At 45.6% G+C, this 27545-nt stretch overlaps 2 protein-coding genes across 2 annotated transcripts; both read right to left on the reverse strand.

Annotated features, from left to right (window-relative positions):
• Positions 1-595: 595 nt before the first annotated feature.
• On the reverse strand, positions 596-1108 carry LOC147991591 (transcription factor MYB73-like). The gene has a single exon (XM_087538837.1). The coding sequence runs from the start codon at positions 1106-1108 to the stop codon at positions 596-598; it is 513 nt and encodes a 170-aa protein (XP_087394963.1).
• Positions 1109-15686: 14578 nt separating this feature from the next.
• Positions 15687-19638, reverse strand: LOC125516422 (putative glycosyltransferase STELLO2). The gene is made up of 3 exons (XM_048681876.2): positions 17516-19638; positions 16652-16778; positions 15687-16536 (listed from the first exon to the last, which is right to left on the reverse strand). Exons 1-3 carry the CDS (start codon positions 19243-19245, stop codon positions 16060-16062), a joined length of 2334 nt encoding a protein of 777 aa, XP_048537833.1. The 5' UTR covers positions 19246-19638; the 3' UTR covers positions 15687-16059.
• Positions 19639-27545: the final 7907 nt, after the last annotated feature.

Raw genomic sequence — 27545 nt, forward strand, 5'->3', positions numbered from 1 at the left:
TTTCAAACAATTCTGAAACTTTACAACATCAAATATGATCAAAATTTGTAGATGCTTGCAAGTTTTCATTAAAAAAAACATTTGAGAAGCTCTACACAAGAAAAAAAATCCAATGCTTGAAGTTTTGAGCACTGAAATCTGAAACTCGTGTGTACATCTTTCTTTACATGATATTTTGCTATGAAAACTCGCAAGAACCTAAAAGTTTGATCATATTTGATGTCGCAAAGTTTCAGATTTTTTTTATACATCCCCTATTTTTTTTCAATTTACTGTTCATAGAAGGTGTAGAAGCACCCGGGAGCTATCACACCTTTCTGATTCAACTTTCTACCAAATGAACCAAGAAAACTTCCAACCGGTCGGAAAAGAAAGAACGTTCTAATAAGTGATACTTGATGAACTAGAACTTTCCAAAGAACAGAACATCCACATTGTACATGCATGATGAACTAGGGCTTTCAAATAGCAGCAAGTTAATTCTTACTAGCATACAAGGAATCAATCTTGATTCTTAATGGAACATCTACTCTAAGCTTACTAGCTATCTATAGTAGATTCTAGAGGAGAGGTCGATCGGTGCAGCCGTGCAGGATCAGACGGCCATGCACGCGAAACCTAACGCGAGGCTGCCGGCCCAGGGATCCATCGGGCTGCAGCCAAGGCTGCAACAACTCAAACCCGCGGCAAGCGCGTCGGCAAGTGGGTGACGCTGCTCCGAGAGCTCCATCTCCAAGTCTTCAGTGGGCAGCGCCGGCGGACAGTAGGCCGTCTTCTTGGCGCCGTTCTTGCGGAGCTCCCTCCAGCGGCGCTTCATGACGCGCGAGGTGCGCCCGTAGACGGCGCGGCTGATGCTGCTCCATCGGCCGCCGTGTCGCTGGTGGAGGCGGGCGAGCTCGGCGTCGTCGCCGGCGGTGAAGGCGCGGTGGTAGACGTCGCGCGCCAGGTGGTCGCGCCACCTGTCGCGGCAGAGCGCGTAGGAGCGCCCGAGCATCTGCCGCGCCACCCGGTGCCAGCTGCGTAGGCCGTTCTCCCTGGCGAGGCGCGCCAGGCGAGCGTCCTCCTCCGCCGTCCACGCGCGCGGCAGCTTCAGGCGCACGAGCAGCATCTCCTCGGTTTCGTCGGAGACGGCCGATCGAATCGAGACTCGAGAGAAGAACCAACTTGAAGAAGGATTGAAGAATAGATGTGTGCAGGGCTTGGTCGCACATTCACTAGCTTATATCGGCAGTGAGAGGGCGGGGTGTAGCGTGCCAGCCAAGGCCAAAAGCCTAGGATGAATTCGGGTTACGATCCCAGTTCGAGTTCGGGGAGGTACAGGCAATCCATCGACGAACGGACGCCGAAATCAGTTATCACGAGAGAGAAATCGCTCGCCTCCACCGTTGATTCTGCGGGCCTTCTGACCTGTCCATTACAGCCCAGCTGCCATTAACTACTGATCTTGGGATAGACCAATTTCTGCTTAGCAAATTCCTTCCTTGTACGACAAGCAGATTCAGATTGAAATGGGCTCATGACAGAGTGTGAGTTGTGATAGGTACTCCGAAGGGAAAGTTGGGACTACACCCAGATGCATTGTCAAAATAGCATGTGAAGCTGAAGTTGGAAGCTTTCTGCAGCTACCTGTCAGGCCATCTGAGGAGGTCCCTGATACCAAGTGGCTGATGTTGAATATTTGAGGAATTTCCTGTTAAGTTTAATCCAGAAAAACAGTGGATAAAACATGAATAACATAATAGCGATGATAACGAAAACAATCAGCAGATTGTTGAAGATAGTCACACAATCAAGATCATAAGAAATAAGCATCGTATTCATATCGATTGCTACTAGCAGTGGACCAAACGCTAACCCTAATAGAGAGGATAAGATGACATTAGGGGGGAAAATCGTTGTTGGAGAACTTGTCGTCAGGGATGTCGCCGCCCGCAGCCACGATGAACAAGGATCTAGTGGTCGCGCAAAGGCGCTCCGCAAAAATCTGACCACCCCTCTCCTGTACTGGATCACGAGAGGTGGAGTTTTAGAGGCCTGCTGCTATCTCACTCCTCGGTGCACACCGAGAAATGAGATAGGGAAATGGTAGGTGGCGCAATGCTCAGGAACAGAGGAATGGAAATGTGTCTCGTCCAGGAACAGGTGCGACCTCTTACAGGTGAGGCAAGTTGCAACTGGCCCGTTGGTAGTGGGGAAGAGAAACAGACGCCCACTAGGGAGAGGAAGAGAAACAGTCCATGCAACTGTTCAGATTTGTCTCCCACTCAAAAGGCAAGACGTTTCAACTTCTTTTTCTAGCGTGACAAAATTAAGGCAGCACACATATTGCATAGGTCCCAGCGTGGCTCGGTTTGATCACAAAACATGATGTGAGTGGGAGGCGGGTGGCGACGGAGAAGCGCGTGTGTATGTGCTCTCTTCTCAAGTTCTTAGTGGTATGTGGAATAACTCTCCTTATAAGTTGGTCTCACACATCCTTCAGCAGCGGGGTAGGACCAAACTACACACACCACCTTGTTATGCATGAATGGGCCAAAGCCCACATGGGCCTCCGGGATTAACTATGAATTATTGACAATATTCTAAAATATTAAATAGGCTGGGTCCATTAATTTCAACAACCCCCACCAGATTCCAGAGGCACATAAAGTTTACCTATGGTTCCAAAACATTGTTTATATAATGATGTTTTTCCGTGGGACTGTCAAGTTAAACTTTCTCCTAGAATTTTACGCTACTCCTGAGCAGTGGACTACACCTTGAACTGTAAATTTTATGCAAACAAGTTTCATGTAAAAACCCTGATCCCGCGGGTAGGAGCATTTACGTCATACTCCAGAGCATCTTCATGAGTTTATTAGAGAGCACCCAACTCTCACAGACTACGACGTTTAATAGTCTAACTCATATAGATGTGTTGTTTCAAGATGTTATGTAGGACAACATTTGTGCCTACCCAAGCCACCCAGAACACATTAAGATAAATATCATCCTGCCATACAGATTAGGTGAGAAACGCATCATAACAGAGAGATCTTATAAATTAAATATTCTCATCCTGGTTATCCAATAGTTTGTCTCTTCGGTTCTAATTCACGGGATCTTCGGTCACATAGAATGGATTACCACCATGGGCAACTTACATAGCAGGTCTCAATCCCATCTCTTTTGATGCAATTTCTATCACATTTCGTGATCAAATCTTCTAGAATCTTTGATGTGTTTATATAGCCCGATGCTATTACTCCAGAGTTTCTCATAAATATGACAGATTTCAGTCTCCTTCATATGTCCCGACAACTTCTTATTATCCTTTGAATTGTTTACCTTGACGATCACCACTTGATTATCATAGTTCATTAGGATACCTTGTATTGATTTTTCAACTACTAACAAGTTCAAAAAAAAATCTTGAAGCCATTAAGATGGTCTTCTTGCAAGACTTCTAGAAAACAACAGAACCATTGAGTTTAAATACATAACCACTTGTGGCTTTAAACTCATCGGCATCAGATATCCAATTCGCATCACTATAACCCTCAAGTACTATTGGATTCCCGGTATAGTGAAGTGTTGGGGAACGTAGTAATTTCAAAATTTTCCTACGCACACGCAAGATCATGGTGATGCATAGCAACGAGGGGAGAGTATGATCTACGTACCCTTGTAGATCGCAACGAAAGCGTTGACACAACGTAGAGGAAGTAGTCGTACGTCTTCTTCCCGATCCGACCGATCCAAGCACCGTTACTCCGGCACCTCCGAGTTCTTAGCACACGTTCAGCTCGATGACGATCCTCGGGCTCCGATCCAGCAAAGCGTCGAGGAAGAGTTCCGTCAGCACGACGGCGTGGTGACGATCTTGATGTACTACCGACGCAGGGCTTCGCCTAAGCACTGTAACGGTATGATCGAGGTGGAATTTGGTGGCAGGGGGCACCGCACACGGCTAAGGAACGATCTCAAGGATCAACTTGTGTGTCTTGGGGTGTCCCCTGCCCCCGTATATAAAGGATGAAGGGGGGGAGGCTGGCCGGCCAAGGAGGGAGGCGCAGGAGGAGTCCTACTCCTACCGGGAGTAGGACTCCCCCCCTCAATCCTATTCCTAATAGGATTCCTTAAAGGGGAGAGGAAGAGAGAGGTGGCCGGCCCCTCTCTTAGTCCTAATAGGACTAGGGAGAGGGGGGGAGGCGCAGCCCTATGTGGGCTACCTTCTCACCTTTCCACTAAGGCCCATGTTAGCCCATTTGGCTCCCGGGGGGTTCCGGTAACCCTCCCGGTAATCCGGTAAAATCCCGATTTCACCCGGAACACTTCCGATGTCCAAACATAGGCTTCCAATATATCAATATTTACGTCTCGACCATTTCGAGACTCCTCGTCATGTCCGTGATCACATCCGGGACTCCGAACAACCTTCGGTACATCAAAATGCATAAACTCATAATAAATGTCATCGTAACGTTAAGCGTGCGGACCCTACGGTTCGAGAACAATGTAGACATGACCGAGACACATCTCCGGTCAATAACCAATAGCGGGACCTGGATGCCCATATTGGCTCCCACATATTCTACGAAGATCTTTATCGGTCAGACCGCATAACAACATACGTTGTTCCCTTTGTCATCGGTATGTTACTTGCCCGAGATTCGATCGTCGGTATCCAATACCTAGTTCAATCTCGTTACCAGCAAGTCTCTTTACTCGTTCCGTAATACATCATCCTGCAACTAACTCATTAGTTGCAATGCTTGCAAGGCTTTAAGTGATGTGCATTACCGAGAGGGCCCAGAGATACCTCTCCGACAATCGGAGTGACAAATCCTAATCTCGAAATACGCCAACCCAACATCTACCTTTGGAGCCACCTGTAGTACTCCTTTATAATCACCCAGTTACGTTGTGACGTTTGGTAGTACCCAAAGTGTTCCTCCGGCAAACGGGAGTTGCATAATCTCATAGTCATAGGAATATGTATAATTCATGGATAAAGCAATAGCAACATACTAAACGATCGGGTGCTAAGCTAATATAATGGGTCATGTCAATCAGATCATTCAACTAATGATGTGACCTCGTTAATCAAATAACAACTCTTTGTTCATGGTTAGGAAACATAACCATCTTTGATTAACGAGCTAGTCTAGTAGAGGCATACTAGTGACACTCTGTTTGTCTATGTATTCACACATGTATTATGTTTCCGGTTAATACAATTCTAGCATGAATAATAAACACTTATCATGATATAAGGAAATAAATAATAACTTTATTATTGCCTCTAGGGCATATTTCCTTCAGTCTCCCACTTGCACTAGAGTCAATAATCTAGTTCACATCGCCATGTGATTTAGCAGCAATAGTTCACATCACCATGTGATTAACACCCATAGTTCACATCGTCATGTGACCAACACTCAAAGGGTTTACTAGAGTCAGTAATCTAGTTCACATATCTATGTGATTAACACCCAAAGAGTACTAAGGTGTGATCATGTTTTGCTTGTGAGATAATTTTAGTCAACGGGTCTGTCACATTCAGATCCGTAAGTATTTTGCAAAATTCTATGTCTATAATGCTCTGCACGGAGCTACTCTAGCTAATTGCTCCCACTTTCAATATGTATCCAGATTGAGACTTTAGATTCATCTGGATCAGTGTCAAAAAACTTGCATCGACGTAACCCTTTACGACGAACCTTTTTGTCACGTCCATAATCGAGAAACATATCCTTATTTCACTAAGGATAATTCTGACCGCTGTCTAGTGATCTACTCCTAGATCACTATTGTACTCCCTTGCCAAATCAGTGCAGGGTATACAATAGATCTGGTACACAGCATGGCATACTTTATAGAACCTATGAATGAGGCATAGGGAATGACTTTCATTCTCTTTCTATCTTCTGCCGTGGTCGGGCTTTGAGTCTTACTCAACTTCACACCTTGTAACACAGGCAAGAAACTTTTTCTTTGACTGTTCCATTTTGAACTACTTCAAAATCTTGTCAAGGTATGTACTTATTGAAAAACTTATCAAGCGTCTTGATCTATCTTTATAGATCTTGAAGCTCAATATGTAAGCAGCTTTACCGAAGTCTTTCTTTGAAAAACTCCTTTCAAACACTCCTTTTATGCTTTGCAGAATAATTCTACATTATTTCCGATCAACAATATGTCATTCACATATACTTATCAGAAATGCTGTAGTGCTCCCACTCACTTTCTCGTAAATACTGGCTTCACCGCAAGTCTGTATAAAACTATATGCTTTGATCAACTCATCAAAGCGTATATTCCAACTCCGAGATGTTTGCACCAGTCCACAGATAGATCGCTGGAGCTTGCATATTTAGTTAACACCTTTAGGATCGACAAAACCTTCTAGTTGCATCGTATACAACTCTTCTTTAGCAAATTCATTAAAGAATGCAGTTTTGTTTATCCATTTGCCAGATTTCATAAAATGCGGCAATTGCTAACTTGATTCGGACAGACTTAAGCATAGATACGAGTGAGAAAATCTCATCGTAGTCAACACCTTGAACTTGTCGAAAACCTTTTTGCGACAATTCTAGCTTTGTAGATAGTAACACTACTATCAGCGTCCGTCTTCCTCTTGAAGATCCATTTATTTTCTATGGCTTGCCGATCATCGGGCAAGTCAACCAAAGTCCATACTTTGTTCTCATACATGGATCATATCTCAGATTTCATGGCTTCAAGCCACTTTGCGGAATCTGGGCTCACCATCGCTTCTTCATAGTTCGTAGGTTCATCATGATCTAGTAGCATGACTTCCAAAACAGGATTACCGTACCACACTGGCGCGGATCTTACTCTGGTTGATCTACGAGGTTCAGTAGTGTCTTGTTTTGAAGTTTCATGATCATCATCATTAGCTTCCTCACTAACTGGTGTAGGTGTCACAGAAACATTTTTCTGTGGTGTACTACTTTCCAATAAGGGAGCAGGTACAGTTACCTCGTCAAGTTCTACTTTCCTCCCACTCACTTCTTTCGAGAGAAACTCCTTCTCCAGAAAGATTCCGAATTTAGCAACAAAAGCCTTGCCTTCGGATCTGTGATAGAAGGTGTATCCAATAGTTTCCTTTGGATATCCTATGAAGACGCACTTCTCCGATTTGAGTTTTGAGCTTATCAGGATGAAACTTTTTCATATAAGCATCGCAACCCCAAACTTTAAGAAACGACAACTTTGGTTTCTTGCCAAACCATAGTTCATAAGGCGTCGTCTTAACGGATTTTGATGGTGCCCTATTTAACGTGAATGCGGCCGTCTCTAGAGCGTATCCCCAAAACGATAGCGGTAAATCAGTAAGAGACATCATAGATCGCACCATATCTAGTAAAGTACGATTACGACGTTCGGACACACCATTACGTTGTGGTGTTCCGGGTGGCGTGAGTTGCGAAACTATTCCACAATTTTTCAAATGTACACCAAACTCGTAACTCAAATATTCTTCTCCACTATCAGATCGTAGAAACTTTATTTTCTTGTTACGATGATTTTCAACTTCACTCTGAAATTCTTTGAACTTTTCAAATGTTTCAGACTTGTGTTTCATTAAGTAGATATACCCATATCTGCTTAAGTCATCTGTGAAGGTGAGAAAATAACGATATTCGCCGCGAGCCTCAATTTTCATCGGACCACATACATCGGTGTGTATGATTTCCAATAAATCTGTTGCTCTCTCCATAGTACTGGAGAACGGTGTTTTAGTCATCTTGCCCATGAGGCACGGTTCGCAAATACCAAGTGATTCATAATCAAGTGGTTCCAAAAGTCCATCAGTATGGAGTTTCTTCATGCGCTTTACACCGATATGACCTAAACGACAGTGCCACAAATAAGTCGCACTTTCATTATCAACTCTGCATCTTTTGGTTTCAATATTATGAATATGTGTATTATTAAGATCGAGATCCAATGAACTATTTTCATTGGGTGTGTAACCATATAAGGTTTTATTCATGTAAACAGAACAACAATTTATTCTTTTACTTAAATGAATAACCGTATTACAATAAACATGATCAAATCATATTCATGCTCAACACAAACACCAAATAACACTTATTTAGGTTCAACACTAATCCCGAAAGTATAGGGGAGTGTGTGATGATGATCATATCAATCTTGGAACTACTTCCAACACACATCGTCACTTCACCCTTAACTAGTCTCTGTTTATTCTGCAACTCCCGTTTCGAGTTACTACTCTTAGCAACTGAACTAGCATCAAATACTAAGGGGTTGCTATAAACACTAGTAAAGTACACATCAATAACATGTATATCAAACATACTTATGTTCACTTTGCCATCCTTCTTATCCGCCAATCACTTGGGGTAGTTCCGCTTCCAGTGATCAGTCCCTTTGCAGTATAAGCACTTAGTCTCAGGCTTAGGATCAGACTTGGGCTTCTTCACTTGAGCAGCAACTTGCTTGCCGTTCTTCTTGAAGTTCCCCTTCTTCCCTTTGCCCTTTTCTTGAAACTAGTGGTCTTGTCAACCATCAACACTTGATGTTTTTCTTGATTTCTACCTTCGTTGATTTCAGCATCACGAAGAGCTTGGGAATTACTTTTGTCATCCCTTGCATATTATAGTTCATCACGAAGTTCTACTAACTTGGTGATGGTGACTAGAGAATTCTGTCAATCACTATCTTATCTGGAAGATTAACTCCCACTTGATTCAAGCAATTGTAGTACCCAGACAATCTGAGCACATGCTCACTTGTTGAGCGATTCTCCTCCATCTTTTAGCTATAGAACTTGTTGGAGACTTCATATCTCTCAACTCGGGTATTTGCTTGAAATATTAACTTCAACTCCTGGAACATCTCATATGGTCCATGACGTTCAAAACGTCTTTGAAGTCCCGATTCTAAGCCATTAAGCATGGTGCACTAAACTATCAAGTAGTCATCATATTGAGCTAGCCAAACGTTCATAACGTCTGCATCTGCTCCTGCAATAGGTCTGTCACCTAGCGGTGCATCAAGGACATAATTCTTCTGTGCAGCAATGAGGATAAACCTCAGATCACGGATCCAATCCGCATCATTGCTACTAACATCTCTCAACACAATTTTCTCTAGGAACATATCAAAATAAACACAGGGAAGTAACAACGCGAGCTATTGATCTACAACATAGATATGCTAATACTATCAGGACTAAGTTCATGATAAATTAAAGTTCAATTAATCATATTACTTAAGAACTCCCACTTAGATAGACATCCCTCTAATCCTCTAAGTGATCACGTGATCCAAATCAACTAAACCATAACCGATCATCACATGAGATGGAGTAGTTTTCAATGGTGAACATCGTTATGTTGATCATATCTACTATATGATTCACGCTCGACCTTTCGGCCTCCGTATTCCGAGGCCATATCTGTATATGCTTGGCTCGTCAAGTATAACCTGAGTATTCCGCGTGTGCAACTGTTTTGCACCCGTTGTATTTGAACGTAGAACCTATCACACCCGATCATCACGTGGTGTCTCAGCACGAAGAACTTTCGCAACGGTTCATACTCAGGGAGAACACTTCTTGATAATTCAGTGAGAGATCATCTTATAATGCTACCGTCAATCAAAGCAAGATAAGATGTATAAAAGATAAACATCACATGCAAACAATATATGTGACATGATATGGCCATCATCATCTTGCTTCTTTGATCTCCATCTCCAAAGTACTGTCATGATCTATATCATCACCGGCATGACACCATGATCTCCATCATCTTGATCTATATCAATGTGTCGTCACGTGGTCGTCTCGCCAACAATTGCTCTTGCAACTATTGCTATCGCATAGCGATAAAGTAAAGCAATTATTGGACGCTTGCATCTTATGCAATAGAGAGACAACCATAAGGCTTTTGCCAGTTGCCAATAACTTCAACAAAACATGATCATCTCATACAACAACTTATATCTCATCACGTTTTGACCATATAACATCACAACATGCCCTGCAAAAACAAGTTAGACGTCCTCTACTTTGTTGTTGCAAGTTTTACGTGGCTGCTACGGGCTTAAGCAAGAACCAATCTCACCTACGCATCAAAACCACAACGATAGTTTGTCAAATAGACTCCGTTTTAACCTTCGCAAGGACCGGGCGTAGCCACACTCGGTTCAACTAAAGTTGGAGAAACAGTCACCCGCAAGTCACCTATGTGCAAAGCACGTCGGGGAAACCGGTCTCGCGTAAGCGTACGCGTAATGTCGGTCCGGGCCGCTTCATCCAACAATACCGCCGAACCAAAGTATGACATGCTGGTAGGCAGTATGACTTATATCGCCCACAACTCACTTGTGTTCTACTCGTGCAAATAACATCAAACCATAAAACCAGGCTCTGATACCACTGTTGGGGAACGTAGTAATTTCAAAATTTTCCTACGCACACGCAAGATCATGATGATGCATAGCAACGAGGGGAGAGTATGATCTACGTACCCTTGTAGATCGCAACGGAAGCGTTGACACAACGTAGAGGAAGTAGTCGTACGTCTTCTTCCCGATCCGACCGATCCAAGCACCGTTACTCCGGCACCTCCGAGTTCTTAGCACACGTTCAGCTCGATGACGATCCTCGGGCTCCGATCCAGCAAAGCGTCGAGGAAGAGTTCCGTCAGCACGACGGCGTGGTGACGATCTTGATGTACTACCGACGCAGGGCTTCGCCTAAGCACTGTAACGGTATGATCGAGGTGGAATTTGGTGGCAGGGGGCACCGCACACGGCTAAGGAACGATCTCAAGGATCAACTTGTGTGTCTTGGGGTGTCCCCTGCCCCCGTATATAAAGGATGAAGGGGGGGAGGCTGGCCGGCCAAGGAGGGAGGCGCAGGAGGAGTCCTACTCCTACCGGGAGTAGGACTCCCCCCCTCAATCCTATTCCTAATAGGATTCCTTAAAGGGGAGAGGAAGAGAGAGGTGGCCGGCCCCTCTCTTAGTCCTAATAGGACTAGGGAGAGGGGGGGAGGCGCAGCCCTATGTGGGCTGCCTTCTCACCTTTCCACTAAGGCCCATGTTAGCCCATTTGGCTCCCGGGGGGTTCCGGTAACCCTCCCGGTAATCCGGTAAAATCCCGATTTCACCCGGAACACTTCCGATGTCCAAACATAGGCTTCCAATATATCAATCTTTACGTCTCGACCATTTTGAGACTCCTCGTCATGTCCGTGATCACATCCGGGACTCCGAACAACCTTCGGTACATCAAAATGCATAAACTCATAATAAATGTCATCGTAACGTTAAGCGTGCGGACCCTACGGTTCGAGAACAATGTAGACATGACCGAGACACATCTCCGGTCAATAACCAATAGCGGGACCTGGATGCCCATATTGGCTCCCACATATTCTACGAAGATCTTTATCGGTCAGACCGCATAACAACATACGTTGTTCCCTTTGTCATCGGTATGTTACTTGCCCGAGATTCGATCGTCGGTATCCAATACCTAGTTCAATCTCGTTACCAGCAAGTCTCTTTACTCGTTCCGTAATACATCATCCTGCAACTAACTCATTAGTTGCAATGCTTGCAAGGCTTTAAGTGATGTGCATTACCGAGAGGGCCCAGAGATACCTCTCCGACAATCGGAGTGACAAATCCTAATCTCGAAATACGCCAACCCAACATCTACCTTTGGAGCCACCTGTAGTACTCCTTTATAATCACCCAGTTACGTTGTGACGTTTGGTAGTACCCAAAGTGTTCCTCCGGCAAACGGGAGTTGCATAATCTCATAGTCATAGGAATATGTATAATTCATGGATAAAGCAATAGCAACATACTAAACGATCGGGTGCTAAGCTAATATAATGGGTCATGTCAATCAGATCATTCAACTAATGATGTGACCTCGTTAATCAAATAACAACTCTTTGTTCATGGTTAGGAAACATAACCATCTTTGATTAACGAGCTAGTCTAGTAGAGGCATACTAGTGACACTCTGTTTGTCTATGTATTCACACATGTATTATGTTTCCGGTTAATACAATTCTAGCATGAATAATAAACACTTATCATGATATAAGGAAATAAATAATAACTTTATTATTGCCTCTAGGGCATATTTCCTTCATGAAGTTAATAACTCGCAATACCTTTCAGATAGTGCATTATCCTCTCAATAGCATGCAATGAACATCTTCCAGGTTTGAAACGAACCGGCTTAGTTTAATCACAACAAACGAGATGTCAGGCCTCATAGCGCTAGCTAAATATATAAGTGAGCCAATTATTTGGGAATATCTCAGTTGATCCTTTGTTTCTCATTCGTTCTTTCAAATCAACACACTCGGATCATAAGGTGTTGGAGAAGGTTTACAATCTAAATATTGAAAGTGACCAAGAACCTTCTCCATATAGTGAGACTGCAACAAAGTGATCCCACCATCATCACCTCTCCAAAACTTGATGTTCAAGATAACATCAGTTAATTACTCCATGGTCTTTCATCTCAAAGTTATGATTTAGAAAACCTTTCACTTCCTCAATGACCTTAAGGTTTGTACCAAATATAAGTATGTCGTCAACATAAAGACATAATATTACTCCCTCGCCCACACCATGGCGATAGTACACACACTTGTCGGCTTCATTTGCAACCAATCTCGTAGATGTCATAGTTCTTTCAAACTTCTCATGTCATTACTTAGGTGCTTGTCTCAAGCCATAAAAAGATTTTAAACAACTTAGACACTTTTCCTTCATGACCATCTACTACAAAACCATCAGGTTGTTCCATGTAAATTTCCACCTCCAACTCCTCATTTAAGAAATTTGTCTTCACATCCATTTGATGAATGGGAAGATTGTGTGATGCACTCAATGAGAGTAGTACTTGAATGGTGGTCAATCTGGCCACATGCGCATACGTATCAAAGAAGAAACCAGATCTTGTGGAAATATCTTGAAATATTTGATGGTCTAGGCCCAATAATTCAAAGGATTGAGTTACATTGAAGCCCTTCTTCAGAAGAAACCAGATCTTGTGGCAACCACCCTGCTGATGATCATCTGCATCGGCCCTTCAGTTCACCGAAGCGAGATATCTAGTGTGTGTGAGGCATTGTCTCTCATGTAATCATCTTGGGTTGTATGAAAAAGATATTTGAGTTCATGTCCCTACCCATTGGCAGGAGAACTTACCTAGCTTGGATGGACTTGGCGTTTTGGTGTTGAGCCTGACCTAGTTGTAGCACCTGTTCTGGCTTTTACCTTTGTTTGAACTGATGTGTACCTGGTTGGTGGTTTCATTTTATACGGAGCCGGGGAGAGCCTCCCTGTTTTCTTAAAAACACCCAGATGCATTGCACGCACAATGAATAGTAACATTGAAGAACATAAATAAAAGAATAAAAATGAAACTTTGTATCTTTGATTATGACCAAATGTTTCAGGTGCTTACAAAATTTGGTGGCCAAATAACATCCTCTAAGCTCCAGACAAACAAAACAAAAACTCCACTCAACCGTGCACAAAAGTTTAAGCACGAATTTTGTTATTTTTTGTATAGAGCTCCTCGGATGTCATTTTGTCACCAAGGAGACGCTTTTAAGAGGCGCATGGATCGAGGCACGCATCTGCATGCCTTGATTAGACGTGACATAGGTGGAGCCTCAACCCACTAACGTGCGTTGCCTTGACGAGCAGTCAACATGACCACGTGGTCCGGCTCGACCAGCTGTAAAAACTCTGATTTGGTCCGGTGGGACCAAAGACTGGATCGATTAAAATTCAAAAAGTGCTATGTGGGAATATTGGCCTGCGGAGCCGGCTTGGCAGGAACATCTTCCGCTAAGTCCGGCTTAATTCATCAATAATTCAAGACCGGATGGTGCCTCTCTCGACAGATGGGCCGACTTCGGGGAGGAGGCCGACCATATCAGGTCGCCGACAAGACTTCATTTTCAGGGGAGCTTCGAAAAACCAGTTCCAACTTTGGCAAGTAGACATGAGATGACGCTCAAGATCGACATCGACCATGAAGCAACCAAGGTCGGAAACCGGTTCAGGGGCTACTGACGGTGTTACTGCCCAGGGGTGCATCACCTTGCCGTTAGTTGGCCCAAGTAGGCCGGCCCGAGGACCCCTTGGTCGGTTTCCACCCTGGGCCATCATGCCGGCTTGTGGATCTTGTAGAAGGAAGATTCTGGAAGCCTTGTCGTTCAAGCTAAGGAAGCCGGATCCATGGAGGACTCGCCTCCAGCGACGTAGCCGACTAGGTTCATATAACCTAGGGGACCTGGTAACCTATATAAGCCATGGCCGATAGGGACCTGAACCTTACATTGAGATCAATTCCTCGATTGTGCCTTGTACGTTGTACACCCCGTTGTGTCACGAGTAGGAGTAGGTTATTACCTCCATCGAGAAGGCATGAACATGGGTAAATTTGGTCCCTTGTTTCCCTTCCAATCTATTCACCTAGCCAGGATACCCTATAGTAGGATCTGCAGGATTCTATTCCAACAACTATAAAGCAAATCAAACCCTACATTTTTTTATGTGCATTGTACTGATTTCTCAACAATATTAACACTTGTGTGCACGTTGCAAACAAAGGTGAAATCAAAGGATGGACACACAACTCATCGAATTCTCTGACAACTTCAATATCCACGTCCCTTCCTATAACTATCCAATGTCTTTTATAGTCTTGCACCCCTTTACTTATCGTAACGTGTTTTTCTTATTCTCTACTTTTTTGTTCACAAGGCAGCATTACATATTACAACTAACAAATACTACAATCAACTTTACAGTTAAAAAGTAAAAAAGAACCACAATCAAGTTTAGTCTACTTCAATACAAGCTTCACAAGTGTATAATTGTACAAAGATTTTAAGTGAAACGAGTCTTAATCCACACAAACTCTGAAGAAAGCGTTTTCCTTCAAAGAGACATCAAGTCCCCTATTTTCTGAAACAATGAAGAACTTTAATTAGGTTTTCAGAATATCATGCACGAATACAACAAAAAATGAACTAACCCAAGGACTAACCCTCGTTGGCTTTCTTTTATAGGAGAAACTTCGCGAACACCGTGCGTCCGAGCCGGGACTCGAACTTGGGTGGGCTGGCAGCAACCCGGCTGCCCAGCCAACGGGTCGACGCCCCGTCCTCATGCACGGCTCAACACTTCTCACAAAATTCACTGCTAGTCCAGTTTGTGTATGGTCTTCAATTTCATCAACCGAGTGATGCTGGAATATCAAGTTGCAAAGGGTGAAGCTAGAGACATCTATTTCAAAGAACCTTAATAGAACTTAGTTTTATCGATCTCTGTCATTCATGTTTGTTTTGATTTGTTGGATCTGGTAATATGTTTAGGTGAATACTGAAGTTAGATCCTATGCTAAACAACATAAATAGAGGCAAAAGTGAATGCTACTTTTAAACTTTTTCCAGAAAAAATGAACCACTGGCACACATTTGCTAAACAATTGCTCAGGTTAGAATAAAGCTCAGCACAAATATAACAAGCACCAAGGCTACAGAATTCTGCAATCCAGCTATCCTGTGTCTCAGTCTAGAAGGTAGTACGCTAGTAGTACTAGACAAACACAAACAATGTATTCTCTATGGCCTGTTGTCCCAGAAAAGCATGTTCATCCAAACACAAGCCAGAGAGTATGCCTGATTTTCATTTGCCAATGTTGAAGGGTACAATAGACTGCTCAAGTGTGAATCTGTACTATAACCGACCACCAAAACTCTTGCAAAAACCGATGCCCGCGTCGAGGCTCTTCTCAGTGAAGTCTTAGCTATCCTTCTTTCCTTCAGCAGGACAGCAGGACCAAGCTGAACCCCAGTAACCTTGTCACTATTGATACAACACAATGTACAACACCTTTGAAATGAACAGCTACAGAATAAATGCAATTACAACAGAGAAACCCCTGAAAACTCAAAACTATCGCTGTCTACTCTGGCCTTGCTCCGGAAGAATAATGTTTGCATTTCAACTACAAGAATGATATTTATACCAACTCCATCAGAAGAGGGTCTCCCTTGGACATAAGCCGGATTACCTTGATGAAATCAATCTCGTTCATCACTTTAACTGGGAAAACAGCAGGTGACTGAGCTGTATAAATACTTGAGAAAGTCTCATTGGCTGCCAAGTTGGTCTTGAAAACTGTTCCGGCCAGAGCTTCCGAATCAAAATTTTGAGGCGAGTCCATCGCCAAGAAGAACATGGGGACCGCAATCTTATGATGCAGATCCAAATTGCCAACGAGACCCACAAGATCACCAAAGTCCTCAACAAACTGTCGGGGCACGTAGAACAGTTCGCTGCCACAGAATACAATCTTATCTTCGCCCATGCTTTCTTTATACTTCGACTGGAAATGAACAGGGGAACTGCCAACGACTTGCTTAACCATAGCACCTTGCTTAACAAACCATTCCTCTTTATTGCTCTCCAGTGGAATAGTAACCCAAGAATGTGCAATCTGCAACATGAGAAAGTAATGTGAACCCTCATGTATAATGCGCATTGATTGACAACACATACATGATCAGAAACAGAAGGATGTGGATGGAAGGAACTGGATACGATCTACAAACCTTATCAGTTATCCAGAGTTTTTCCTTGTCGGCTTGCAGAAGGTTCCAGTAGTTAAGAATCATGTGGTCTTGGAGGAAGAGAAATCCATCAGCACCACCGTATCTTGCAAACACCTTGGGAAGATACCTGATGAGAAAATGCAAAATGTTGTTCACATGATCAGCAGAATTCGCATAAGCTGGTACTGTACACATATCAAGATAGAACTAAAAGGAGTGTCAAGAAGGTAAGTCAAGTCAATTTCATATCCCCTATTTAGTTATAATGATGACAACATCACAATGATATAAAGCCCATCGGTAAGGTTATCTTTTAAGCCCAGTAGTTGAACTTGCAAACAGAAATTGGAGATGATTTCTTTTCTGTTGCATTGATTTGCTTTAGTAACCAGACCTAACTTTAGTCATCTCATAGGTATAAATAAGCTAACAGATGCCAAGAATGGAAAAGGAAATAAGACGTTATGGGTGGCACCATCTATGGCTGTCAATAATTAAGGCGCATATCTAGTGCAAACAATTGGTGCCATCACGCAAACCTTTGGTTGAGGGGAGTGTAATAGCATACCATAGTTAACTGAGCAAAAATGTGTTTATTCTCGAAGAACCTGAGCTAAAAATAATAATATAGGAACATCATCTAGTTATTCATTTAATTGGCACTAGGTTCAACACTAATCTAGTTAGGAGCTGTTGGTTCAGAACTTCCGGTGGCATTGGATCTGACTGAAGATACAGCTCAATTCTTATATTAACCATTATGCAGTTAAGCAGTTTGATTTTCATATCAAGTGGTGATCATGTTTTGGAGAAGATCTATAAATGCAAGTCAAAGAGGAGTTATTAGGGGTAATAATCACTCACTTGTATGCGTGTGACAGAGGGCAGCGTTCAACAGCAAGCTCTGCATTGCTATGCTCGGCAAGAATGATAACTGTCTTGAATATCCGTCCATATAGCAGCCTCCACTCCAAGGCCACACGATCTACAGGTCCACTAACATGCATGATCAGCACGACATTACCAAAGTTCTTTCTCCACTTAATCAGATTTCCAATCTCATAGTTCACTGTGCCAATTTCATCAACCCCAAGGTGCACGGATGGCAGCTTCTTGGGCACAAACTCCTTCATGTCACCCTCCCCAATGGTTGCCCGTTGCCTGTCAATCTCCAATGACATGAGCCGAGGCTGCCGATACCCTGCTGCCAGAAGATCCTGCAGCCAAGCAGCTGTCAATCTCACATCCTGCTCCATCCAGAACCCCTCCTCAGCCATGGCGTAGCTTAAATCAAGAATCTTCTCGAACAGGCTCTGCTTGTTTGACCTCCACTCATTCAAGAATTTGATCAGTCTGCCAACATTCACATGCAGATCCTTCTCCTCTGCAAATGGGTAGGCTTGCACATGATCCTTCCGGTAAATAGTTGGTGGGTAGAAAGCCACGTACCCACCAATCTCCCACAAGATCCGCTGAGCCCAGTACCCACGGATGACATCTGCCGCCATTGAACTCACTGAAACAGGCATCATCAGGCCCCAGAAAGCCTGTGCGTGGAACAATGTATTGAAGGAGTTCACTGGCGCCATCATGCCCTGTGGAAGCGCCACCTTGGGGGCCTCCGGATCAAACCTGAGGTCGAATGGCGCTGTTGGCGGCTTTCTAGTGAAGTAGAAGACGGCATCCACATCCGGCAAACCGTCAGACAAGCCCTGCTGAATGAACTGGCGGCCACTGAAGATCTCGGTGTAGAACGCCTCGTGTGCCACCTCCCCGACCTTATCCAGCGGCAGCCCCCGCGGCCACACCGAGCGCTGGCCGAAGTGCACATACGGGTTCACCACCGTGCGGTTGGGATCCGCGTGGCTGTACTGGAGCAGCACGGGGTGGTTGGCGATGCCAGATCCCAGATCAACATCGAAATGCTTCCCGAGATCATTCCCCGGCACCTCGGCGCGGTCATCGGCGTCGAAGATGAGCTTGGCCCCGTGCTGGATGGCGAAGAGGTAGCCCGCCGTCTTGCGGACGTGGGACGCGTAGGGCAGGAAGTCGACCGAGCGGTAGCCGAGCTGCGCCTGCAGGTCGAGGGAGAGGAAGATGGCGCCCTTGAGGTCCCAGCCGGCGGGGGTGTGCGAGTTGCCGACGGCGAGGAGCTGCCAGCCCTTGACGCGGGTGAGCGCGGCGAGCGCGGCGGTGGGCGGGGAGGAGACGGAGACGACGATCCACCTCTCGGCGCGGAAGGACGCGAAGGGGGCGGCCGAGGCGATGGCGAGCGGCGGGATTTTGGACCAGGCGACGTCCGGGTAGGGGAGCTTGGCGGGGCCGGCGGCGGAGCGGGAGGCGGAGCGGTCGAGGCAGAGGAGGGCCGCGGCGTCCGGGCCGGCGCCGCGGAGGAGGAAGACGGCGGCGACGGAGGCGACGGCGAAGAGGAGGAGGAGCAGCTTGGAGGAGTGGTCGGCGGCCCAGTTGCTGAAATCGAGGCTCTTGGCGAAGGGCCGCGGGTGGCGGCGGTCGGAGCCCGGCGCGGCGCGCGGGGACCTCGGCGACTTGGTGCTCCCGGCGTGCTCCGGCAGCACGCGGTCCTGGACGAGCATCGCGGCTGCGGCTGCCTCGGCGGGGCGGGGGTGGATCTGGGGGTGGAGTGGAGTGCGCGCGGTTTCGGTTGGGGATTTGGGGGGCGCGGGATTTGGGGTGGTTGGGTCGGGCCGGTGGGTGTGGGCGCCGACAGACAGCGCGGCGGGGAGAGGGAGGGGGGAGGGCGGGCGGGGAATCGGTGTCGCGGTGGGGTGGGGGGTCGCGATCGGCGCGCGGGGAATGGAGGAGGCGCCGGCGCAGGGTGTCGGTCGGGGACGGGGAGTGGAGTGTGGCTTACTCCTTACCGAGCAGTGAGGAGGCCGGCGGGTGGGGCGGTTGGTGGGAGCTCGCGGTCGCTCGCGGTGGGGAGAAGCGGCCAGGGAGAGAGAGGAGTGCGCCACCGCCAGTCCCACCAGCGTGGAAACGGGAGGGAGGGAGGGAGATCGTTGCGTTGGATCCGGGCTTTTCTCCCCCACTTTAGTTTATGCTTGTTTGATAAAAAAAACTAAACCAAAATGGGCTGGAACGATCCGCATCACCATTCATTAAGGAATTGTTAGATAGAGTTGCATGCCTCGCACATGGCGATTGCGAAAGGGTGGTTTGTACTCTAGATGGCAGTAGATCTGGACTTGGGGAAATGCTGACCGGGTTAGCTTGATGCGCCTATAATCAATTACCGAGTTAAAGCCTCATAGGACCAGCGCATCAGAACAGTAATAGCAGATGATGAACAGACATGTACATTGGACGGATCCAACCTGAAGACACGAATGTAGATGAACAAAGACCGGATCCGAACAGATCCACCAAAATCAACCACCGGCCGAATCCTGCGAGATTCGCTCGAGACACACATCTGCACGCCCTTCGACGGGCACCACCGAGGCGGGAAGAACCTTCTTCCATCTTTAGGGAGCCATTATCGTCTAAAAACGGTACTGATACGTCTTCAACATATCTATAATTTTTGATTGTTCCATGCTATATTATCTACTGTTTTGGGCAATATTGGACTTTATTTTCCATTTTTATATTACTTTTGGGTCTAACCTATTAACCGAAGGCCCAGCCCAGATTTGCTGTTTTTTTTGCCTATTTCAGTGTTTCGAAGAAAAGGAATATCAAACGAAGTCGAAACGGAACGAAATCAACTGGAGAAGTTATTTTTGGAAGAAAAACAACTCAGGGAACTTGGAGTGCACGTCAGGGGAGACACGGGTTGCCCACGAGGGTGGGGGGCGCGCCCACCCCCCTAGGGCGCGCCCCCTACCTCGTGGGGCCCCCGTGGCTCCTCCGACGTACTTCCTGCACCCATATATACCTACGTAACCTAAAACTTCCAGAACACACAATAGATCGGGAGTTTCGCCGCCAGAAGCCTCCGTAGCCACCGAAAACCAATCTAGACCCGTTCCGGCACCCTGTCGGAGGGGGCAATCCTTCTTCGGTGGCCATCTTCATCATCCCGACGCTCTCCCTGACAAGGAGGGAGTAGTTCTCCCTCGGGGCTGAGGGTATGTACCAGTAGCTATGTGTTTGATCTCTCTCTCTCTCTCGTGTTCTTGAGGTGATATGATCTTGATGTATCGCGAGCTTTGCTATTATATTTGGATCCTATGATGTTTCTTCCCCCCTCTACTCTCTTGTAATGAATTGAGTTTCTCCTTTGAAGTTATCTTATCGGATTGAGTCTTTAAAGATTTGAGAACACTTGATGTATGTCTTGCCATGGATATCTGTGGTGACAATGGGATACCACGTGCCACTTGATGTATGTTTTGGTGACCAACTTGCGGGTTCATGAACCTATGCATAGGGGTTGGCATACGTTTTCGTCGTGATTCTCCGGTAGAAACTTTGGGGCACTCTTTGAGGTTCTATGTGTTGGTTGAGTAGATGAATTGAGATTGTGTGACGCATATCGTATAATCATGCCCACGGATACTTGAGGTGACAATGGAGTATCTAGGTGACATTAGGGTTTTGGTTGATTTGTGTCTTAAGGTGTTATTCTAGTATGAACTCTAGGGCTGTTTGTGACAATCATAGGAATAGCCCACCGGATTGATTGGAAAGAATAACTTTGAGGTGGTTTCGTACCCTACCATAATCTCTTCGTTCGTTCTCCGCTATTAGTGACTTTGGAGTGACTCTTTGTTGCATGTTGAGGGATAGTTATGTGATCCAATTATGTTAGTATTGTTGAGGGAACTTACACTAGCGAAAGTATGAACCCTAGGCCTTGTTTCAACACATTGCAATACCATTTACGCTCACTTTTATCACTTGTTACCTTGCTGTTTTTATAATTTCAGATTACAGATACTATTATCTACTATCCATATTGCACTTGTATCACCATCTCTTCGCCGAACTAGTGCACCTATACAATTTACCATTGTATTGGGTGTGTTGGGGACACAGGAGACTCTTTGTTATTTGGCTGCAGGGTTGCTTGAGAGAGACCATCTTCATCCTACGCCTCCTACGGATTGATAAACCTTAGGTCATCCACTTGAGGGAAATTTGCTACTGTCCTACAAACCTCTGCACTCGGAGGACCAACAATGTCTACAAGAAGAAGGTTGTGTAGTAGACATTGGGTACCCTGTGTCATGACCCTCTTCTTATCCAGGGCCTTCTTGATGGAATGGGTTGTAAGACTTGGGCTTGGCCCAGTTCTGTGATTAGGCAAAGGGATTATAAAGAAGGAGAAGCTAGATAGAGGGAGGAGCGATTGATTTGTGAAACGTCTGAAGCTTCTCACCCCTTGCTCTCGTCATCATCTCCTGCTCTTTGTACCCCCCCCCTTTCCTTACTGATTTCTCACCCCATATTCTCACTGTATCCCCCGATCTAGATCTGAATATTGGTGTTGATTAGTCTGTTCGTCCCATCTTGTGCTTGGGTCGTGACAATTTGGTATTCAGAGCCAACAAAAAATCACCACCCACTTCCTGCCTACCATATGTTCGATGAAATGTCCAGCCAAACAGAGGTGTTCATTGGCGGCGTTCTCCGCGTCACCGTGCACCATGTGTACTAGCCGATCACCGAGGAGACACTGCAGTAGGTGTTTGCCGTGTATGGTGTGTTGAAGGTCGTCGTGTTCCACAGAATCCACCATGTGGAGGCAGTGGTTTAGCTTCAATCAAAAGTCGGGGCGACGCGGGCTCTCGCCTTGCATGGTCGGTGTGTCTACGAGCACGTCTGCCTCCTTGACATCCAGGACGTGTCGCCGGAGTATAACCTGCATGTGTGCTCGCTACTTGAGCTCAAGCAGACCACAACCATGGCCGAGTACACGACAGCATTCTAGGAACGTCCACCATAAGCATCAAGTGCTTCATACATCAGTACGTCCAGGGCTTGCACACAGATATTCAAGCAGTCATGCAGTCGCAAACGCCGTCTAGCAATCACCATAGCATCGTGCCTTGCTCGGATAAGGGAGGAAGATAGCATGAAGGATGAAGCGATGGGCTCCGAGAAGCATGGTGATGGCCACGACCATGAAGTGCAAGACCATGGCGTCGGCGGCAGCAGGCTTGTTGCTCCAACAACGACCATGGGCTCGACAGAGTGCCCGAGTTCTGACGCCATCGTCAACATATTTCCCGAGCTTACCTCCCCTGCTCTGTGCGACGAGGCCCTCGACATCAACACCATCAACATCAATGCACCAACGCCCGCCATCTGCTCGACCTGTGGTCTGGCCCATGGTAATGATGATGATGGCCCAATGTCAGTGTCCATGGTACTCTAGACTACACCACTGGCTACACTTCACCACAGCGCCCGGTTCCTGACCTCGAACTCACCACAACAACGCCCACGAGTTGTTGGTTAAAAAGCATGTCGAGGCTGCCTACGTGGTGACACCAGTGCCCAGAGCAAATCCGACAGTGGGTCTGAATGCACAAGGACAGGTGATCCGACCAGTACCACGACCTTCGTTCTTTAGCAAGCATATCAATACAGCTCAGGGCAATATTGCCGAGTCGCCATCAAGTGTCGCAACTGTGTCGAGCAGGTATGTGGTTCGCTGTTCGACCTTGCCACCACTCCATATCAAGGTGAATCTGGGGTGTGTCTGAATGTTGCGGGAGTCAGCTGCAGGTCCTTCTCTGATGTTATCTGAGATTATCTTTGTGCTGAAAGCAATTGTCTCCTTTGTGAGGCTGAATCCAACTAAAGAAAGTATCCATAATTTTATTGATCATACAAGAAAGTCACAGTTACTAGACCTCCTGTGCGAGTGTCTGATAGCTTCAAGTTCAAACATGAAATCAGGTTCCATAAAAATGGTACTAGCAGCATGTGAGGCATGCAAGACTATTTGGTATATGGCTAATGCAGTTGACACTCTGTCCATGCGTGCACAACATATTTCACTTCCTTTAGTTAGCTCATGGCGACAAGGTCACTTGAAGATGGATGATGTGTTCCAGATGCTTAAGAAATGGTGCCCACATAATCAATATGTGCAGCTGCCCGTACAATTTATGAAGCTCACAACGAGTTCCATGCTACCTGCGAGGTTTTTGAAGGAAATATGCCCTAGAGGCAATAATAAAGTTATTATTTATTTCCTTATTTCATGATAAATGTTTATTATTCATGCTAGAATTGTATTAACCGGAAACATAATACATGTGTGAATACATAGACAAACAGAGTGTCACTAGTATGCCTCTACTTGACTAGCTCGTTAATCGAAGATGGTTATGTTTCCTAACCATAAACAAAAGAGTTGTTATTTGATTAACGGGATCACATCATTAGGAGAATTATTTGATTGACATGACCCATTCCATTAGCTTAGCACCCGATCGTTTAGTATGTTGCTATTGCTTTCTTCATGACTTATATATGTTCCTATGACTATGAGATTATGCAACTCCCGTTTGCCAGAGGAACACTTTGTGTGCTACCAAACGTCACAACGTAACTGGGTGATTATAAAGGAGCTCTACAGGTGTCTCCAAAGGTACATGTTGGGTTGGCGTATTTCGAGATTAGGATTTGTCACTCCGATTGTTGAAGAGGTATCTCTGGGCCCTCTCGGTAATGCACATCACATAAAGCCTTGCAAGCATTGCAACTAATGAGTTAGTTGTGAGATGATGTATTACGGAACGAGTAAAGAGACTTGCCGGTAACGAGATTGAACTAGGTATAGGATACCGACGATCGAATCTCGGGCAAGTAACATACCGATGACAAAGGGAACAACGTATGTTGTTATGCGGTCTAACCGATAAAAGATCTTCGTAGAATATGTAGGAGCCAATATGGGCATCCAGGTCCCGCTATTGGTTATTGACCGGAGACGTGTCTCGGTCATGTCTACATTGTTCTTGAACCGTAGGGTCCGCACGCTTAAGGTTTCGATGACAGTTATATTATGAGTTTATGAGTTTTTGATGTACCGAAGGAGTTCGGAGTCCCGGATGAGATCGGGGACATGACGAGGAGTCTCGAAATGGTCGAGACGTAAAGATCGATATATTGGACGACTATATTCGGACATCGGAAAGGTTCCGAGTGATTCGGGTATTTTTCGGAGTACCGGAGAGTTACGGGAATACGTATTGGGCCTTATTGGGCCATACGGGAAAGAAGAAAAAGGGCCTCAAGGGTGGCCGCACCCCTCCCCTTGGTCTTGTCCGAATTGGACTAGGGAAGGGGGCGTCCCCTTCCTTCCTTCTCCTTTTCCCTTCCTCTTTTCCTATTCCATATGGGAGGTGGAATCCTACTAGGACTAGGGAGTCCTAGTAGGACTCCACACTTGGCGCGCCCCCTCCTAGGGCCGGCCTCCTCCTCCCTTGCTCCTTTATATACGGGGGCAGGGGGCACCCCATAGACACACAAGTTGATCTTCGTGATCGTTCCTTAGCCGTGTGCGGTGCCCCCCTCCACCATATTCCACCTTGGTCATATTGTAGCGGTGCTTAGGCGAAGCCCTGCGATGGTAGAACATCAAGATCGTCACCACGCCGTCGTGCTGACGGAACTCCTCCCCGACGCTTTGCTGGATCGGAGCCCGGGGATCGTCATCGAGCTGAACGTGTGCCAAGAACTCGGAGGTGCTGGAGTAACGGTGCTTGGATCGGTCGAACCGTGAAGACGTACGACTACATCAACCACGTTGTGCTAACGCTTCCGTTGTCGATCTACAAGGGTACTTAGATCACACTCTCCCCTCTCGTTGCTATGCATCACCATGATCTTGCGTGTGCGTAGGATTTTTTTTGAAATTACTACGAAACCCTACAGTTTTGACTCCAGTGCTTAATTGGGAAGCTGCACGTTTTCCCACAAACCTCCTATTCGACAAGTATAGTGAGCTGATGACTGTTGAATGGCATTTTTGTCTGGTGCAACCAGTTCATGTTTATTGTCCTCTACCTCTGGCTGAACCTCCTGATTGTGGTGATAGATGTGAAACTGCGCTCAATTCTTCTCAGTTCACCTTAAGAGGAGTTAAAGGTATCTCTCATGAGTTTGCTAGTGCAACTGAATATTCTTGCTACACCATAATTAGTAGTACATGGTGGGTATTATTGGTGACTATGCAAATTATGATGGGAGGCATCGATGATATGACGAGCAGCCTGAGTGTGGATGGTTTGATTGGCAAAGCTGGGTTGTCAGCTGTCCCATGGGTACAACCACAATGACCTAATTACCGGGAAACTAAACCGGGGTCTGAGCAACAAATAATCGAGGAGGCACCAATGACATTTCATGCTGAGGCCCTCCTGGATGTTACTCAACCAGGTGAAGCCTTTGTTAACCAAAGAAGAGTACCATTACTGCATACAGAAGGAATAGAATTTTTTGCCAGAGTTCCTCAGCCCATTATTCACTTTCACTTGCCATTGAATATATGGGTTCCGGTTTTTCTAGTACCCAACTCGTCTGACATCCTTGCTGGCTTACAGTGCAACTCCAAGCAACTCTTGACTGCTCCCCTATATCATTTTGAACAATTCCATTAGGTAATTACACCGGCACTCTTTAATGGTATCAAGGGCAGTGTGGTCACCAATTTTTTTGAGACTTTGTACAATACTTGTGCTGCTCCAATGCGAGAAGGTGTTCCTACTTATTTGGACTATTTTGTTGTTGTTGCTTATTCTACTGGTATGCAAGCAAGTGCAAGTACGTGGCAGTTAGTGCTAAAGGATATCTGGTATGTTCATTACCTCAGTACTGTGATTGAGTGGATGTTGTGCTTATTCATTCTTGTAGTGAGATGCTCTCTTGGTCATGGATCAAATTTTATCATCTCCGGAACTCTGTCCACAACATTGCCAGTTCAAGAGGAACCACAACTGAAATACTTCTGCCAATTCTTTTGTGGGCTAAGGTTGTGGAATCTAGGTATTAGGGGTGCATCTAAAACTTGTACAAAGCAGTTTGGTATTCACAACAACTCCATGTCACCACATGTTGCTGCATGTAAATTGCAAAATTGCACAATTCTTATTTACACTCGATGGAGCTCTATGATAGGAGATTCTGATTCAACCTTTGCAATTAAAAATGTGGAACAGAGGGTGCTTCCTAAAGTAACAAGTTCGGCTAGCAGATTATGGGACCCAGGAATCTTTGATGTTCATTGCCTCTGTGCTATTAAGCTGTTTTCGACCACATGGGTGTCTTGCTTATTTTGTTCCTATTGCGGAAGATTTTCTTGGTCATGGACTGGAGCTTTCTGCTATAACACAGTGGGATCCTGGAATCTTGAATCTTCATGGCCGGGCAACAATTAAAATGAGGATCAAGTATCTACATAGAAGTGCAAAGAGAGACAGACAGATCTATTGACCATGGGACCTAGGTGGATTTGGTTGTTCTTTGATACTGTGTCACCGGCTTGAGGTCGAGCCGCATTTTGAGGGGGCGAGAATGTCATGTCCCAAGGGTCATGACCCTCTTCTTATCCAGGGCCTTCTCGATGGAATGGGCCATGAGACTTGGGCTTGGCCTAGTTCCGTGAATAGGCAAAGGGATTATAAATAAGGAGAAGCTAGACAGAGGGGAGGAGAGATTGATTTGTGAAACATTTGAAGCTTCTCACCCCTTGCTCTCTGTATCCCCTTTCATTGTTGATTTCTCACCCCATATTCTCCCTATATGCCCCGATCTAGATCTGAATATTGGTGCTGATTAGTATGTTTGTCCCATCTTGTGCTTGGGTCGTGACACCCTGCCATCGATAATGGTCGGGATCCACCATGCCCCATGGCCCTAAGGCTACATGAGATGAGGCGGATTAGCAGCGCCCATCGAGGGGAGGCACGAACCC

The sequence above is a fragment of the Triticum urartu genome, chromosome 1A (genome assembly GCF_056163025.1).
Source record: "Triticum urartu cultivar PI428250 chromosome 1A, HENAU_Tu73, whole genome shotgun sequence".
Classification (NCBI taxonomy): Eukaryota; Viridiplantae; Streptophyta; class Magnoliopsida; order Poales; family Poaceae; genus Triticum; species Triticum urartu.